The 18,450-nt window shown below is 41.7% G+C and overlaps 1 protein-coding gene and 1 pseudogene across 3 annotated transcripts in view; both read right to left on the minus strand.

Annotated features, from left to right (window-relative positions):
- Positions 1–5,426: 5,426 nt before the first annotated feature.
- PSEN1 (presenilin 1) overlaps positions 5,427–18,450 on the minus strand; it is a 78,658-nt gene continuing 65,634 nt past the window's right edge. For all 3 annotated transcript variants that reach the window (XM_041758704.1, XM_041758702.1, XM_041758703.1), the window contains exons 11-12: positions 11,692–11,810; positions 5,427–9,793 (exon numbers count right to left, since the gene is read on the minus strand). In XM_041758704.1, the coding sequence (XP_041614638.1) occupies positions 9,638–9,793; positions 11,692–11,810 (275 nt within the window). In that variant the 3' untranslated portion in view covers positions 5,427–9,637. The remainder of the gene's footprint in view (positions 9,794–11,691; positions 11,811–18,450) is intronic.
- On the minus strand, positions 13,557–14,888 carry LOC121493281 (annotated as a pseudogene).

The following is an 18,450-nucleotide window of genomic DNA, read 5'->3' on the forward strand; positions in this document are numbered from 1 at the left end:
CTCTGCATTTACAGAGGACAAAACGGAGGCCTGGAGAGGTGACCCAGTTTGACAGAGACAGATCTCCAGCGAGCCTCTGTCCTGGAGGTAGGAGGCCAGGGCTCTGGGCCCATTGCCCTCTCCCGCTTCCTAGTGGGTGAGTCTGCGGCTGTGACTGGTTGTCTCAAAGCTTCCACTTTCTCACCTGTGGAAGGAGGTGGGACGAGGATGACCTAGGACCCTGCTTGGGATGGGCTTAGTAAGGGGTCGGAGGCGCACTGATAGGAAGCGCTCCGTGGAAGTGGTTTAATGGGGCATTTAATGGGGCAAGTAGTTGTCTCAGGGCTTTTCTTGGTTAAAGGAGGGTTAAGTACAAGTATTAAGAACTGTTCCATTATCCCTTCCACATTCAACATGGTGACATTGACCCAGGACAAACCCATATATTTCTCAATGTCACAAGTGTGCCCTAGGGGAAGAATCCTGTTTGGATTCAACTCTGACCACCTGTTTATAAATAGGGGATCTCTTAAACAGATAAGGCCAACTGGCCTCCCCCAGCACAGCCTTGTAAGTAAGGCAAAACTGGTAAATGTTTGCTCTCACTTAAAACATGTTCCCCCACACGCAGCCTGTTTGTCATCATGCATGGAAATCCCCTCCTGTGGACCCCTAATCCACCCATGACATCGCTCACTCCCCGGAGGCCTAGGATGGGGCAGTGAGCGCACGCACCCAGCTCCCCACCCGTGGCCAGCTGGTCCCCACTCCCCAGAGAGTGGAGGGGGGGCCTGGAGGCCAGCTGGGAGGGACACCCACGGCCACCCCACCGCTGCTCAGAGCCGGCGGGGTCAACAAGACCTCTTCTGTGCAGGGGCTGTGGGAGCCGCAGGAGCGTGGGACCCCAGGACTGCAGGGAGGAGGGCGCCGGCCCCCAGCGGGACAGGGAACCCTGGGCTAGTGGGGGCGGCTGCGGAAACAGCTGGGCTGGCGGGGCCGTGTGGGGAGGCGGTGATGGGGAGACTCGACTCCAGCCCCGGGGGCGGGGCGGGGGCCCTGTGCAGGCGGCCAGGCCCCACCCGCAGGAGGCTGGGGCGCTGCCAGGGGAGGAGGGGGAGGGCCTTGCTAGCAGCCGGGGCGGTGGGCAGGGAGCCCAGATCCCCGCCCTGCCCCCCCCAGACCTCCGTCGGGCACAGGCCTCTTGGGGTCAGACCACCTGCCTCCCCTCACAAAACTGTTTACCAGTGCCTTTGACCTAAAAATGAAAATCAATTCATACGACAATTATCATAAGCTTGGAGGGCCTTGGTGAGTCACATCTCTAATGACCAAAGTTGCATAATCACTTGCAACAAGTCTGTGGATTACCTCATCAATTTATGTACAGCACAAGAGGGAAGGAGGAAAATCTGGTCCTTGCCGGCTAAAAGGAGTCCCTCAAGGATGACTTGCTACATGTACACAGGGGCAGGGGGAAGGCCCTGCTCCCTAGGCCTCCCTCCAGGGCCTGCTCCGGGGTCACTGCCAGGGGCCCACCTGACCACAAAGGAGTGCCTTGGCTTAGAGGACAGAATCCTGGGTTGCCAGAGCTAAAGGGGCTATGCCATCAATAGCATGTTCACCTGAGGCCTGGCTGCTCGGTGGGGTTCCGTTACCAAACATTCATGGAACTCCCCCTTCTGAATGGCCAGTAGAGCGACCGGGCATTAGGGTCGCCACTGTGAGAAAATAGGAAGTCTGGCCCTTCTCTCCCCAGCAGCCCAGGAAAGTACAGACAGCAAGAGGTGAGTGCAGGCTGAGATCACCCAGCATAGAAGAGCCTGTCCCCTTCCACGGGCACTTAACAGGCCTCAAGCCTGATGATGTTTTTTAACTGATGACCTGGCTGGGTTACTCCAGAGAAGACCCCTGAGTTAGGAGGGAAAGGGGTGGAGGAACAGTGGGAAACCCACTAGGGCAGAAGGATGGCAGAGAGGTCATTTTGTTCGAGAGAAAAAAATTCTTTTTAAAAGATTCTATATTCATGAGAGACACAGAGAGGCAGAAACATAGAGGGAAAAGCAGGCTCCCTGCAGGGAACCGGAGTGCCTGAGGTGGGACTCGATCCCAGGACCAGGACCTGAGCCAACGGCAGACGCTCAACCACTGAACCACCCTGGTGCCCCTGAGAAAATCTTAAGAAATCATACATTTGCAGCTCTCTGGTCATGCAAGTAAAACCCAGTCACCTCACTAAACAAGCCTAATGCTATTTTATGGCATATGTAGGTAAATCCAATTAGTAAACAGAAAACCAAATTACTGCCTAATGACTTACAGCACTTGGTGGACAAAATCTTTGAAAATCCAGATGCAGGATAAAGTCCCCCAAATCTCTCCTCAGTCTCTCTCCATATTTGAGAGACTACTCTGTGACCATCACCGTGATAGCCCTATTCTGAGGGGATGCGCCAGCTCTAAAGAACTCACTTCAATTCAGGTATTTAAACGTAGTATAAATATAGTGACCTAGTGTTATTTCAACTTTCAGATCTTCCTTGTACACATCGCCGAGTTTAGTGGCTCTTGGCTAGGTCGGCTACCCAAGAAAACTAATCGCAATCCGAATCTTACCGCAGTTCACCTCGAGGTATGCTATGGGTAGAGGGGTAACAAAATCTCCTTTCTTCTTTTGCATGAGGAATTGACCTTGGGTTACTACATAATTAAAACTATTGTAGTTCTGGGGAAAAAGAGGATAACAATGGCAGGAAGAGTATGTCACCCCTGGGGCTGACACAGTCCGTTAAGCATCTGCCTTGGGCTCAGGTCATGATCTCGGGGTTCTGGTCCCACATTGGGCTCCCTGCTCAGTGGGGAGTCTGCTTCTCCCTCTCCTTCCTGTACGTGCTCTTTCCTGCTGTGTCTCAAATAAATGAAATCTTAAAAAAAAGGGGAGGTATGTTACCCCTTGTCCTAAGAATTAGGACTCCACTGAGATACCTGGCTGGCTCAGTCAGTAGAGTGTGCAACTTTTGATCTCAGGGGTTGTGAGTTTGAGCCCCATGTTGGGTGTAGAGACTACTTAAAAATAAATCCTAAAAAAAAAAAAAAAAAAAAAAAGAATTAGGACTCCAACAAACTTGGTTTGAGGTTCCTCCATCTCTCCGCTTTAGAGGGTGTGGCATTCGAGGCACAGAAGAGTCAGCCCCTGTAGGAGAATCAATGTTGGCCAAGATTATGAGGTCCCTGTGCTAAAAGGCCCCTGTAGTAGGTCAGATCACATCCTCCATGGGTTCTACAAGTCACTTAATGAAGAAAGTATATTCTCAGTAAATATGGCAACAGATTTAGTTAGCTAATTGGATTTTCCTCTGGGTAAATCATTTTAATTAAAAAACCAACTGTCCTTGGGGTGTCTCCTTCGTTTTTGGTGTATATCCTTTGTCTTCATGCCAATTCAGATTCTTCCTTTTTCTCAAACTTTTTTCCAACTTTGTTCCTAGAAATATTCTGATCTTAAAACCTGTCTTGTGGCTCTGCACTCCCATTCAAATGATGTAATGAGTCAAGTCATCATACTTGCTGGTACTCATGTATGTTGTCATTTTACTTTTAACCAGATCCTAAGCTATTGGTAGGCAAGGATCCCCCCCACCACATACACATACAGAGCACACAAAGGAATCCCTCCCCAGAGGAGATGGTTGGGCTACAGAAGACTCTGGTACTTACCTAGTGATACCAGAATCCAACCTCATTATTCTTGCTTCTCAACCCTGCTTGAGGACAGTCTTCATTCTCATTAAGAACACCATTATCAGGATGCCTGGGTGGCTCAGCAGTTGAGCATCTGCCTTTGGCCCAGGGTGTGATCCTGGAGTCCCGGGATTGGACTCCCTACATGGAGCCTGCTTCTCCCTCTGCCTGTGTCTCTGCCTGTCTCTCATGAATAAATAAAACAAAATCTAAAAAAAAAAAAAAAAAAAAAAAGGCAAAAACCTACCATTGTCAACGCCCCTAAAAATCAGAAACCCCTCCCAGCTGATGAGGACAAATCATATTTCTGTGGCAGACTCTAGTGACACTGCCTATAAGATTCGTAAAAGCAAATGATGCCTGTGAATCCCAAGGAGGGGATGAACACCTTTCCTCTTCTTGGTGTTCTTAGCCAATGTACCCAGTAATGTATCTCTTACATGCTACTTTTGAAGACAATAGCCAACTTTGGTTTTCCTGCCACAGTCTTTTTTTTTTTTTTTTTTTTTAAGATTTTATTTGAGAAAGAGAGAGGGGGCACAAGTGGGGGCAGGGGGAGCAGAGGGAGAGGGAAAGGCAGATTCCCCACTGAACAGGGAGCTTGAGCAGGGCTTAATCCCAGGACCCTGAGATCAGCACCTGATCTGAAGGCAGATGCTTAACTGACTCAGCCACCCAGGTGCCCTGCCACCATCTTATTTCTGATCAATAATTCCCAATATTTTATGTGCTATTCAATGTTTAGGAACAAAAGGTTTTGGAGAGTTTTAGGCAAGTGACAGGGCTATCAATAAAACAAGTGTTGCTTTTTTTCAGATGTGACCTACATTTGTTTTTGTTTTTGTTGCTTTTTTAAGTAAGCTCTACACCCAACATGGGGCTTGAACTCACAATCCTTTCAAGGGTTGCATGCTCTACAGCCAGACGTTGTTGAAGATATTTTTGTGATTTTTTTTTAAACTACCCCCTCCCCGCCCCGCTTTTTGTATATGTAAAGATGAAACACGCTCTGATGGTTGAACAAGGAAGTAGAAAGACCTTACTTTCTGAGTGGAGGATCTCCTCCTTTGTGGAAAAGTAGATCAAGACTGTTCTCAAAAGTTGGTCTGTTATTGCACCTGACTTTAGGATCCAAAAAGAACTTTTTTTTTGCCACGTTGTGCCTTTCCTTCTGGAATTGTAAGTTGAGAACACAATGCGAGTACCTGTTTACACTGTGATGTGGATACTATTACAGAGAACACACCAGAGCCTTTCTCCCTGTTAAGCAAATCATGCTCCTGTGAATGTATGTGGAGAAACCCCTGTAGTTTTACCTGCTGATGCTGTCTTGTTGGAGAATAAGTTTCGGATTTTTTTCCTCCCCCACCAAAAATAAGGGGGTTGCATGCTCTATTAACTGAGCCAGCCAGGTACCCACATCATAACTTTGAAAGATAATCCTCCAGTACATAAGATATCTGCATTGTACAGCATACATGTAAATTCTTGTTTTGACAGCTTCAGCATCAATTTTAGATGTTTTCTAGAAAAAAATGGTTTCAGAAACTAAGTATTAAGAATAGTTGTTTCGAGACTTGCAATTTACCCCCTTCCAGTATGAGTGAATAACAGAAACAATGCATTTGTGTTTAACGGTTCCTGATAACAGTTCAAGAGTTCTCACAGTTACACATTATAATACTTCCATGTAAGAAAATTAGCACAGCTGGATTCATGCGGTCTTTATTAATTTGACAAATACAAGAAAATCTGCAATCATCTATCAAAATTTTATCTTACCAAGAATTTGAAAGGTATTTTAAAAAGATGGATTCACAGTCTGTCTGAATCATGTACAAAGCAGTGTCTGTAGAAGCAAAAGCCAGACGACGGACATGTAAATTATCCTACTGAAACCTCTAGCCAGTACCTCGAATCACACCATAAATAGACAATCCTGTGCTCACTACTCTCTACAGTTGATTTTGAAGCTGTCCTTTTAGAATTATTTTCAAAGGAAAACTGCTTCCTGGGAAGGCTTTCCTGCTACACAGCCTGGGCTGAAGTGCCAACACCACGTTCCAGGACCCAGAGTGGACCCAGCTACTTCCTCAGGGCAATGTTGCAGCGAGGCCCCGGAAAACAGAGAAATGGTTCATTTCAGCACTCTCCTGATTTTTAATATGTGCATCTGAGGTTTTTCCTACCAGAGAGGGCTATTCAGAGGATGCCATCTGGAGGATTCGGGAGGTGTGATGAAGCCTTGTTAGGAACACTCTGCTCAGCCATTTCACCGAGGGCCATGAAGAGCTGAAACCATGGTTTTTAATCTCCTGTTTGGGGGATTTAGAGAAGATCACAAGGATCACTTCTGGGCTCAAACTCATGATTATCATGTTTCATCCCAAGGGCAAGACCAAATGTCCAGTTTTCAAGTACCCCCATCCCCACCCTGATCAGAGTCAGCTTTGTGGATACCCCAGAGGTGAGGTTCTAGAACAGCAGGTCAGACTGTTACAGACTATCCAAAATCAGAGAGAAAAAGTACTTTACAGAAAGGAGTGGTTTCCGGAAGAATCAAGTCACCTTTATGACATCAAAGGGTAACCATGAAAAGGGGTTACTGACAAGTACCTGATATTTTAGAGAAGTTAAGGATGTATCTATCAGTAAACAGGAAACTATAGCTGCATTCTGAGGATATGCCTTACTCCTCTTTGCATCTTTAGACTCCAGCACCATGCCAGGAACTGAATAAATCTTTTCATAGTGGTTTCTGAGCTCTTTTTCTTCCAGGGCTAGATCATGAATGGGTGAATAATGCAAGGCCAGGCCTTGAGGTTCAGGACTAGAGACTTCCTTGAGATGCTGACCCTGGGAGATCTTATGTGGGAGCTTTTGTCCCATATTCTACAAATTATGATCAAGACTACTTATATAAAGTTTTTTGAGGCCAAGTAAAGGGGAAGCAACTAAATTTATGGTATCAACATCAGTTAGGCAAGGAGAGTTTTTAAAAATCAAGAGACTTTAAAAACTGGGGATCCGGGACTTTAAAAGTGAAGACTGTCTCTCTAGATGCTTCTGTAGTAAAATCAATAAATCATTCATTTATAATTTTCTTCCAAGTTGCTTAGAAAGCTTTTTTCACAAGAAATTTAATCATTTACAGTGAGATCTGTGATCCTAGGACCACACACTAACCTAAGTGAGAATCAAAAACAGGAAAAGCAAGCTCTTCCTCTTTGGAAAAAAGGTCCACAGATCTTCCAAATATGGTTGGTATGCCCACAGGCTGGTTTGTAGCAGCCTTCTGTATATAAACACTCTGTATTCTGGAAGCCAGTCAGACCCAGACATTAGTGGCCACTTTCTTCATCCTCTTCATTAAACAGGTTGCCTGGGCTCAGCCTGCTTTGTTTGGCCTGGCCCCATAGCCACCCCTGCTCTGTGTGAGGGCACATGCTCAGGGGACTTGCTATGGTTTTCCCTGATGACTATTTTTCATGGTGGAAGACTAGCATTATTGGTATTTCAGAAAAACTTTTATTGAACCTAAGAAGAAAGTTCCAAGGCAAAGTTCTGCATCTGAGGTTGGTGACTTCAAGAAGTAAGAAGAGTTCTCTCTATGCTGAGATGTGGTTGCATCTTGTAGAAAGTGAGTTTTATTGCAGTCTTTCTAGGTGGACAGTGATACAAAGGATGGACATAGTCACACTCTCACCACACACAGATCCTCTTCCGGGATGAACCTTTTGTGAAAGATACGGTACTTTGGGGACTTTGCACAAAAACTACTATAGATCAGGACTCCCTCAAAACTGCCTCATATCACAAACATGTACATATGGCTTTGTTGTAGTTGCTGATTCATGTGTCTTTCTAGAAGATAATACCCATATTGCTACATATCTGAGGAAAAAGACTCTCGGAAAGGGGCTAAACAAAGAGATGAGAGAACCTGTTGTTTTATGCACCATTCTTTCTGTGCATAGCACTTGTTTTTTTTTTTTTTTTCCCTGCAGTTCTCAACTGCCTAATATGAGCCAGTTTTGCTTATGCTCTGGTTATGAACAGCACACTGCTGCTCAAGTTAGTTTAAGAAATATTCTATGACAGAAAACAGATATTCTACACTCCAAGAAGTGCAAACCAGATCACACGACAGGTTGGAGAGAAAGCAGGAACAAGAAGAAAAGTTGGCCTTTCTTCAGCCACAAAGGAAGACTAAATTTCTCACAAATGCATACAGTCTGATCACCATGGCTAAGGTGTAGCGGTAGGAGTATCAGTGGCAGAAGCTGTCAGTGGTAGAAGGGTTATGCCCAGCAAAGCTTTGCTTAGAGGAGTCATGAGCCCATGGGCTAATGGCTCTGTTTATGCCCTTAGTTGAGCTGTGCTTGGCCTCAACCCAACTGTCGGTTCAAAGGTCTACAGAAATGAAACGTAAGGCAGAAGAGAAAGCACAGAACACCCACTGTGAGGTTCCTGAGGAATAAACTGGCCCTCCTCCTTAACATCTGCCCACGGGACGTGAGCTCATATTGTCCTACTGGCTGTTAGAGGCCCCTTCTTTCTCTTCTTGGCAGCTGGCTCTCCTCCTGACCCTAGGTCCTCCCATGCAAGGCTCACCGAGTAAAATCATGGCTTTCTCTTAACTCCAACTTTGTACTGATACAAATGACTTTATAAACCACCAGCATTTTAGCTATTGGTTCAAATTCTGACCCATGGTGAGAGACAATGGGTTGTAGTAAAAAAAAAAAAAAAAAAAAAAAAAGAAAGAAAGAAAAGAAAAGAAAAAAACCAGGACAGAAAGTGCTTCACCAGCCATTTTACTCTTCTTTAATTCCACTGTCTTTGGGCACACATTGTATTTGCTACTGAAGAAATTATGACAGCGAGGCTGACAGCACTGATTTATAACACGTTCTTTGTACCACACAAAGAGTAAAATCCTAGAATAACTGTATCATCTGCTACCACAACAGAGCTGTCTCATTTACTGTGTAAGAGAATGCTTATGGGGGAGTCAGGGAGAGATGGGAACGATGGAAGCATCCAGGGGCAAGTGACCCTACAAGTATGTGTAAAAATAAAGAATTTAGTGGAAAATCCAGAATGCACCTAAGGCTGATAGGAAACCGTTTGGGTGTCATTCCACTCTTTCCAGAAATTACTGAATTTAGAACCTGAGGCTAAGACTTTTAGGATAAAGCAAGCCTCAAGATCGGTTCATACTGGCCGTGGGAAGACATGGCAACCGTTGATAGTACTGAATTTCAGTTCTTGAAAATGAAATTTTCAAAATCAACCTACACATCTGACTTGACTCAAAGTGGAAAAAAAAAGTCTTATTTAAAAATGATAAGTCTGCAGCAAAAAAGATCTGAAAGTGAAAGTTGGAGCCCCTTTTCAAAAACCTTTTCATTTTGCTGCTGGTGCCCGCTTTCCTTACAGTACCTCCTGAAAAATTTCAGAATTCAATACATGTTAATTAGGTTGATCTTCAACATGTAGTTTAAGATGAAGAGTCTTGTTTGGTTTAAACCACGCCATTTAATTTCTTGGTAATGGTAGTCCTGAGAGTCTGCAATGTTGGTAAAATCCACCTGTGACCAAGGGTTACACGGCTGGCGGGAGCACAGCAACTTCGTAGTCCGTCCCTCTTCCTTAGCCTTGTCCCTCAAATCTGGTAGTTTTTGCACCGAGGGACTCAGTCCATCACAATGACGTATGTTCAAACCAGTTTCTATAGATACCTCCCTTCTAGTGCCCAATGGTACAGGTGGTCAGGAAGACTTGGAAGGAAGCTGCAAAAAGTCCAGCTGGGAATCTTGCCTTTGTTAGATGTGGACACAGGAAAATCATCTTTGTCCTCCCCAGATTTTATTATAGTCAAAGGAGAAAAATCCATGGGATTCTAATTGCAAATATGCTAAATATAAAATTGATGGAATGCTAATTGGTCCATAAAGGGCTGTACAAGATAATCTGTGGCAAAGTAGAAAACAAGCCCAAAAGTGATGGAGATCGGAAGAGCTGGCAATGCTTTCTTGAAAATGGCAAGGAGTAATAATGTAAGGCACAAACCCTGTGGAGTAGAGGGGAAAAGACATAAACTCAGACAAAATTACGGAAGTATTTCATGCAAAAACAACCCAATCACAAGTCCTGGTCTTAATTTAGTTCACTGAATACTATCCTTTAAGGTTAAATTTTGGGACTTTTTTTTTTTTTTTTTAATTTGGAAACATTTCTTTTCCTTTGCAGCATTAGAGTTCATTATTTACAAGTTGTTGATACTTCACCCCCTAATTCTAGATAATATAATCCAAAAATAAGTAAAACTATTTTAACTTAAATAATACTGAAATTTCTATCTAAAAAAAAAAAAAATCTATCTAAAATATTGATTGGCTACTGTGAATTTAGTTTGGCTGGCTAAAATCCCAGAGGTGAAGAGCACCCTCTATGTTATATGGGGGCAAAGAGATGCTCACTGAATAAACCAGTATAAGTTTATTAAGTATATACAGGTTTCTCTATCTGAAAGTAGAGCATTCCTACAAAGCCTTTTGTAAGCCAAAATGACATAAAGTGAAGCATATCCCCATTTTCTCGAAGTTTGAATTACGCCACTTCACTTTTACAGAAGACCTTCATTAGTATGGGAATGCTTTTTTTTTGTAAAAGTAAAAATCCTCCTTGGGACGATTTAGTGGTTAAGCTTAGTGGTTAAGCATCTGCCTTTGACTCGGCCTGATCCCGGGGTTGGGATCAAGTCCCACATCAGACTCCTGCAGAGAGCCTGCTTCTTCCTCTGCCTGTGTCTCTGCCTCTCTCTCCGTCTCTCATGAATTAATAAATAAAATCTTTAAAAAAAAAAAATCCTCCTTGGATTACTTTTGGTTAGTAAACAAAACAAAACAAAAAACAAAACAAAACAAACAAAAAACAGTTAAGTGGTGTAATGTGAACTTTCAGAAAGTAGAGGAATACCTGTAAACCCAGCAGTCATATAATATAGTCCATTTTTTTAACCCTAGCTACTGAGACAAGGTCTGAAAACTGAACATCAGTTCAGGTTTATCCAGAGTAAGTTATTTTCTTCTTAAAAGATACAACACATCCAGACAACTAACCTTAAAAAAAAGATAAATTACATGAAATTTCTAGATGGTTTTATTATCATGATAAACCACAGATGTCATCATAAATGTTTAAGTAAAGGCTCTCATCTAATTTCACTCACATATACCCTTAGCAAAAACACCAATAAGAAATATCCTACAGCCTACTTATAGTTTCGAAAGCTTCAGGGTTTATGCTATGACACTAAAGCAAGATCTACATGGCATCATGCATTGTGTTAGCTTTTCTTGTCTCATACCTGCTGCCCAACAAGCACTGTTTGCTGCAGGTTGTGGCATTAAAGGCAAAATCACCATGAGACTTATGGACTAAGTAAGGATCCAAGTACCCCTTGAAGACTGATAACACAGCCTATTTCCTACATAGCTACACTGCTAGGCTTGAAGCAGCGGTTCCTAACCTGAGGTGCCTATCAGAACTTTCTAGGGAACTTTAAAAACAACAAGAACACAAAATTAAAACTGTATATATCTCAGGGCAGGGGCCCCTGGCTGGCTCTGTCCGAGGAGCATGCAACTCTTGATCTCAGGGTTGTGAGTTCAAGCCCCATAATGTGTATAGAGATTTCTTAAATAAATCAAACTTAAAAAAAAAAAAAAATCTCAGGACAGGGATGCATAGTTCTTAAAGCCCCCAGGTGATTTTGATTTTAATGGGGGGGCCAGGTGGTGACCTATTCAAGTAAGGTTCAATTATTATTATTAATTATTTTTAAAGTTCTCCAGGTGACTGGCACACTCAGCCCAGCTGGGGTTAAAATGGACCACCTTCAAGGAGCAGCATAATCAGAGTTCTGAGATGAGGAGTCCTGACACGTTTTTATTAGTGTATACTTACAATTAATATGGCTACAAAACAGGCTATGGTTGTGTTCCAGTCTCCACTGGCTGTTGCAGAAGCTTTACCAACCAGAACACTGTAGAAAATGAAATCTCCTAATCCAAGTTTTACTCCCCCTAAAAAAGAATAATTATGAAATTTGTCACTCTTTCCGATCAATTTAAAAACGTCATTGCCGCAAATAAAAAAAGAAAAAAAAAAAAAAAAAGAAAAAAGCCACTGCCGTATTACATCCTAATACTGAATGAGAAAGCAGTAAATGACATATAAAATTCACTTCAGCTATGTTTTCTTTTTTGGTTCCCTCCAATATGAGTTTCAGATTCTACGTGGCTAACTCTGGGGTCTTTGATAGTAGATGCTGTTGTTATATACAAAAAGAATAATAAATAACAACGGTCCTCTACTGACCGTCTCCTTTACACATGGCACTTGCTCTCATAAATCCTCACAAGAACCTCTATGAGATAGGTGTAATTTACTTCATAAAATTCACCCACTGTACAGTTGAATTATTGTAAAAAATTTATAGAGCTGTCCAACCATCACCACAATCCACCACCACTTTCATCACCCTAGGGCTTACGCAGCCACTGATTTGTTTTCTAGCTCTATATGACTTTTCTAGACATTTCACAGAAATGGACTTATATAGTATGTAGTCTCTGTGACTCACTTCTTTCATGCAACATATTTTTGAGGTTTATCCATGATATTACATGTATCTATACTGCTTCTTCTTACTGATGAAATAGTTTTCCATTGTATGGATATACTATATTTTATCAGTCGATGGACATGTGGCTTGTTTTCATTTTGGGGCTAGTATGAATAATGGGGCTATGAACATCATGCTGTGACCAAGGGTACACATCTTTGTGTGTTTTCATTTCTATTGGGTAGATTCCTACCCAATTCCAAATGGAATTGCTACATTATGTGATAAGTTTACCTAAGAAACTGCAAAATTGTTTTCCATACTGGCTCTACCAGACTACATGTATTGCTGGTGGCTCATGAGCATTCTGGTTTCTTCACATCCCTCACCAACACCTGGTACTGCTACAGTTTTTTTGGTTATAGACATTCTGATGAATGATGTTGAATAGCTCTTTACACGCTTATTAGCTCTTATATTTCTCCTGTGGTGACCTGTTTAGCCAAAGCATTTCCCTATTTTTTATTTGGGTTATCTTTTTTTTTAAATTTTATTTAAATGTGAACCAGAAATGTTTATTACAGAAATTTGGTCAAAGTTCCCATCGAATGGCCCCTGTTGAAGTTGGACTGGGGCCCTCTCTCCAGGGCTGGGCATATTTGAATTATCTTCTATTACTGAGTTGTGAGCATTCTTTACATATCCTCAACACAAGTTCTTCAACAGGACTTGAAATATGACTTGTAAGTATTGTCTCAGTCTGTGTCTTCTCTTCCTTAATAGAATCTTTTCTAAAAAAATTTTTAGGGCAGCCTGGGTGGCTCAGCGGTTTAGCACCACCTTCAGCCCAGGGTGTGATCCTGGAGACGCAGGATCGAGTCCCACATCGGGCTCCCGGCATGGAGCCTGCTTCTCCCTCTGCCTGTGTCTCTGCCTCTCTCTCTCTCTCTGTTTCTCATGAACAAATAAAATCTTTAAAAAAAGTTTTTTAAATTGTGGTAAAATACACATTTTTTTTTTAGAGGCACACTACAATAGTTAATTTTATTTGTTCAAGGCTCATATTGCAAGCATTGAACCAAGCATGGGCTTTGATTCTATGAGCCCAGATTCACATATTTAGGAAGATAAAAGCAAACTGTGATCCATGTATATGGATGAAAAACTAAAGGCTCACAGTTAATCACATCATGGTTTTAAATTTCTACAGCCTAGAAGCCAGAAGTCACAGATCTTTTAGGTCTTTCTGGATATCCCACAAGGTTATCTGCACTTTTATTGAGCTGGGCAACCTCATCAACCTTCAGCTTCTGATTGATCACAGTGGTTAAGCCCCAAGCATTCAGGATACACGGAAGACTCAGGAAGACTTCGTTCTCAATACCATTCATGCCCTTCACCATTGTTGACACTGGATGAATCCTGGAGAGATTTTTCAACATGGATTTAATAAGATCAACCACACTTAATCCAATAGCCCAGTTGGTATATCCTTTTAGCTTGACGACTTCATAAGCACTTTCAACCACCATTTTATGCACTTCCTTCCAATTTTCACTGTCGTTGTCTGTTCCCATTTCTGGATTCAGTTCCTGAAGAGAAACACCTGCCACATTCACTCCACTCCACAGAGCCACACTTGAGTCGCCATGTTCTCCCAAAATCCATCCATGGCAGCTGCTGGGATGAATGCCAAGTTTTTCAGCCATAAGACAGTGAAATCTAGCAGAATCCAGATTACACCCACTTCCAATCACACGGTGCTTAGGTAGTCCACTTAGTTTCCAGGTGACATATGTAAGAATATCCACTGGGTTGGAAACCACAATTATGATACAATCAGGACTGTACTTGACTATCTGAGGAATAATGACTTTGAAGACATTAACAGGGATCCCTGGGTGGCGCAGCGGTTTGGCGCCTGCCTTTGGCCCAGGGCGCGATCCTGGAGACCCGGGATCGAATCCCACGTCAGGCTCCCGGTGCATGGAGCCTGCTTCTCCCTCTGCCTGTATCTCTGCCTCTCTCTCTCTCTCTGTGTGTGACTATCATAAATAAATAAAAATTAAAAAAAAAAAAAAAAAGAAGACATTAACATTCCTTTGCACCAGATTAAGGCAGCTCTCTCCCTCCTGCTGGTGGACTCCTGCAGTCACCACCACAATCTTAGAATTGGCAGTCACAGAGTAATCTTTATCTGCCACAATTTTAGGTGTCTGTAGAAATAAGCTCCCATGCTGTAGATCCATCATTTCTCCTTTGAGTTTATCTTCTAAAACATCCATAAGGGCAAGTTCATCAGCCAGAGACTTTCCCAGAATGCTGATGGCACATGCCATACCAACTTGTCCAACACCCACTACAGTGATCTTATTGTTTGGGATCGCAGCCTCTTCTTCTGCAACTGGTGCAATCAGTTTTTCCTTAAGAGTTGCCATTGTGCCCCGAGACCAGCGGCTGTAAGGGTCACGCGAAGGAGACCAAAATACACAATTCAATGGCATTGAGTAAACTCACATTATTGTGCTACCATCATCATCCTCCATTCACAGAACTCTTTACATCTTGTAAAACTTGCAAAAGCTCTGTACCCATTAAACACAAACTCTTCCTTTTCTCCCTCTAGTCTCTGGCAACCATCATTCTATTTTCTGTCTCTGCGTTTGACTACTCTAAGTACCTCACATAAGTGGAATCATACAGTATTTGTTTTTTTGGGTTTTTTTTGTGACTGGCTTATTTCATTTAACAGAATGTCCTCAAGTTCATCCATGTTATAGCATCTGTTACAATTTCTTTCCTTGGGGCACCCAGATGTCTCAGGTGGTTAAGCATCTGCCTCTGACTCATGGTTCCTGGGATAAAGTCCAGAGGTGAGCTCCCTGCTCAGCGGGGAATCTGCTTCTCCCTCTTTCTCTATCCCTCCCCACTGCTCTCTCTCAAAAAAAAAAAACAAAAAACAAAAAACAAAAAACTTAAAAAACTCTTTTTCTTCCTTTTTAAGGCTGAATAATATTCCATTGCATGTATACACGTTTTATTTATACACTCATTCATCAGTGGACACTTGGGTTGCTTCCACCTCATGGCAACTGTGGATAATGCTATGGAACTGGGTGTACAAATATATCTTCTCTTAATGGTATCTTTTGAAGTGCAAAAGTCTTTAATTTTGGTGAAGTCCAATCAATTTTTTCTTCTCTGCATCAGTGTTCTATTGAAGAACTCTGCCCAATGCAAGGTCATAAAGTTTCTCTTATGTTTTCTTCTAGAAGTTTTAGTTTTATAATTTACATTTCAGTTTATATTCATTTTGAGTTCATTTTTTTGTTGTATTTTTTTTAATTTTATGCTTCTTAAAAAAAATTATTTATTCATTCATGAGAGACAGAGAGAGAGGCAGAGACATAGGCAGAGGGAGAAGCAGGCTCCACGCAGGGAGCTCAATGTGGGACTCGATCCTAGGTCTCCAGGATCAGGCCCTGGGCTGAAGAAGGTGCTAAACCACTGAGCCACCCGGGCTGCCCCTTGAGTTCACTTTTGATTGTGTGTGTGATGGATGGGTAGGGTGAGGCATGGGTTTCCATTCATTCTTTTGCATCTGGATATCTAATTGTCCCAGCATCAATTGTTGAAAAGATTATATCCTTTTCCTGTTGAATTACTTTAGCACCTTTGTAAAAAATACTATAAATGTAAGGGTTTACTTTTAGATTCACAATTCTGTTCATTGATTATTATTTTTTTTAAAGATTTTATTTATTTATTCATGAGAGCCAGAGAGAGAGAGAGAGAGAGAGGCAGAAACACAGGCAGAAGGAGAAGCAGGCTCCATGCAGGGAGCCTGATGTGGGACTCGATCCCAGGACTCCAGGATCAGGCTCTGGGCTGAAGGTGGTGCTAAACCCCTGAGCAACCCAGGCTGCCCTGTTTCATTGATTTATATGCCTGTCCTTGTGCCTGAATTGATTACTATGCCTTTACAGTAAGTTTTGATGTCAAATAGTGTAAGTCCACCAACTTTTTCTTCTTTCAAAATTGTTTTGGATGTTGAAAATTCTTACATTTCCATCAGCTTGTAGACATTGACAAGCTGATCCTAAAACTTGCAAGAAAGGCAAAGGCCCTAGGTTTTCTGTTATCAAACATTTTTTTTCCCTTCAAATTCTTTTCAAAACAATATATAATTAAGTAAAGGCTAAACAATGGATTCAGAAGATATGCCTTAACTTTGGAGTCCATTACTAATCCATAAAACTTTACAACTGGCTTTTACCTTTCTGTTAAGTAACTATTTCCAATTGAAGTTTGATCCTGGTCTCAAAGTTTTGTTGTCTGGGTTAGAGAAACTACTTCCAGGAGACAGAGGTGGAGGACCCTGAGACGTATGGTCTATTTCACACGTGGGTGAGAAAGAAGCAGAGTTCTGGTTAATATATTACTGAGAAACCAGTGTTGTTCTTGAGTTGTGGGAGTCAAGTGAAGTCTTCCTTAGTGGAAAAGATAAACATATGACCCCTGAAGTCCAAAGCTATGAATTACAGGGTCAGCCACCCTTTAACTTGCTAACATTCCCAGACTGATAAATACACTCACCAGTTTTATGTGTACAGAATAGGCCAGTTCTACTATTTAAGTACTTGTGTGATCCAGAGCAAGTTGATTAATTTCTTTAATCCTCAAATCCTCCAGCTCTAAGATGGGGATTACAAGCCATTTCAAGAGTTGTTATCAAGAGTTTAAAAACAACACACAAGGGATCCGTGGGTGGCGCAGCGGTTTTGCGCCTGCCTTTGGCCCAGGGCGCGATCCTGGAGACCCGGGATCAAATCCCATGTCGGGCTCCCGGTGCATGGAGCCTGCTTCTCCCTCTGCCTATGTCTCTGCCTCTCTCTCTCTCTCTCTCTGTGTGTGTGTGTGTGTGTGTGTGTGTGACTATCATAAATAAATAAAAATTAAAAAAAAAAAACCACACACACACAAAAAAATTTTGGCATGTATAAAGGCTAAATAAACAACCTTAGAAAGATTGATCTCAAATGTTAAGTACTATAAGAAACTAAAAAACTAAATTCTTCAGAAAAAAATGTTATAGAAATGAAAATTTTAAAATAATGCAGGAGAAAAAATTTGCCTTTATCTGGCAAACTAAAAACTAAACTTGTATCTAGAATATATAAAAAACTATTTCAACTCAATAATAAAGAGACAAATTAAAAATGTTCAAAGGATCTCAATAAAGTTCTCCAAAGAAAATATAAAGATGGCCAATAAACACACACAAAAAATACACATCATCATCAACCATTAGGGAAATACAAATGAAAACCATAATAAGATACCACTTTCTACCCACTAGAATGATTATAATAAAAAAGACAGACAATAAGCATTGCTGAGGATGTGGAAAAATAGAAGAATTCACACACTGATGGCAGGAATGTAAAACAGTACTGCTGCTTTGGAAAACAATCTGGCAGTACCTCAAAAGTTAAACAGAGTAATCATATGATCTAGCAATTCCATTCCTGGGTATACACCAAAGAGAAATAGAAACATGTCCACACAAAAACTTGTACATGAATACTGAGAGCGACATTATGCATAACAGCCCAAAATGGAAACAACCTAGATGTCTGTTAACTGATGAATGGATAATAAATGTGGTATATACATGAAATATAATACTATTTGGCTATAAAAAATGGAAATAACATATATTACAACATAGATGAACTTTGAAAACATTACCCTAACTGAAAGAAATCCGTACAAAGGACCATATATTGTAGGATTCCATTTATATGAAATGTCCAGGATAGGCAATAATATAATTGTTTAAAAAAAAAAAAAAGTCACATTAAAAAAAAAAAAAGTCTAATTGTTGAATTTGGGGGTACTTGGGGGCTAATGAGTTCGGGGTTTCTTTCTGAGGTGATGAAAGTGTTCTAAAACTCATTTGTGGTGATGGTTGCACAGCTCTGTGAATATAATAAAAATCACTACATTATGTACTTTAAATGGGGGGATGGGAGAGATTGAAGAACTGGACAACTAAGGAATGTGGGCTTTTCGAGGGGTAATTAGACTATTCTAAA

This window comes from Vulpes lagopus, chromosome 6, assembly GCF_018345385.1.
Source record: "Vulpes lagopus strain Blue_001 chromosome 6, ASM1834538v1, whole genome shotgun sequence".
Classification (NCBI taxonomy): Eukaryota; Metazoa; Chordata; class Mammalia; order Carnivora; family Canidae; genus Vulpes; species Vulpes lagopus.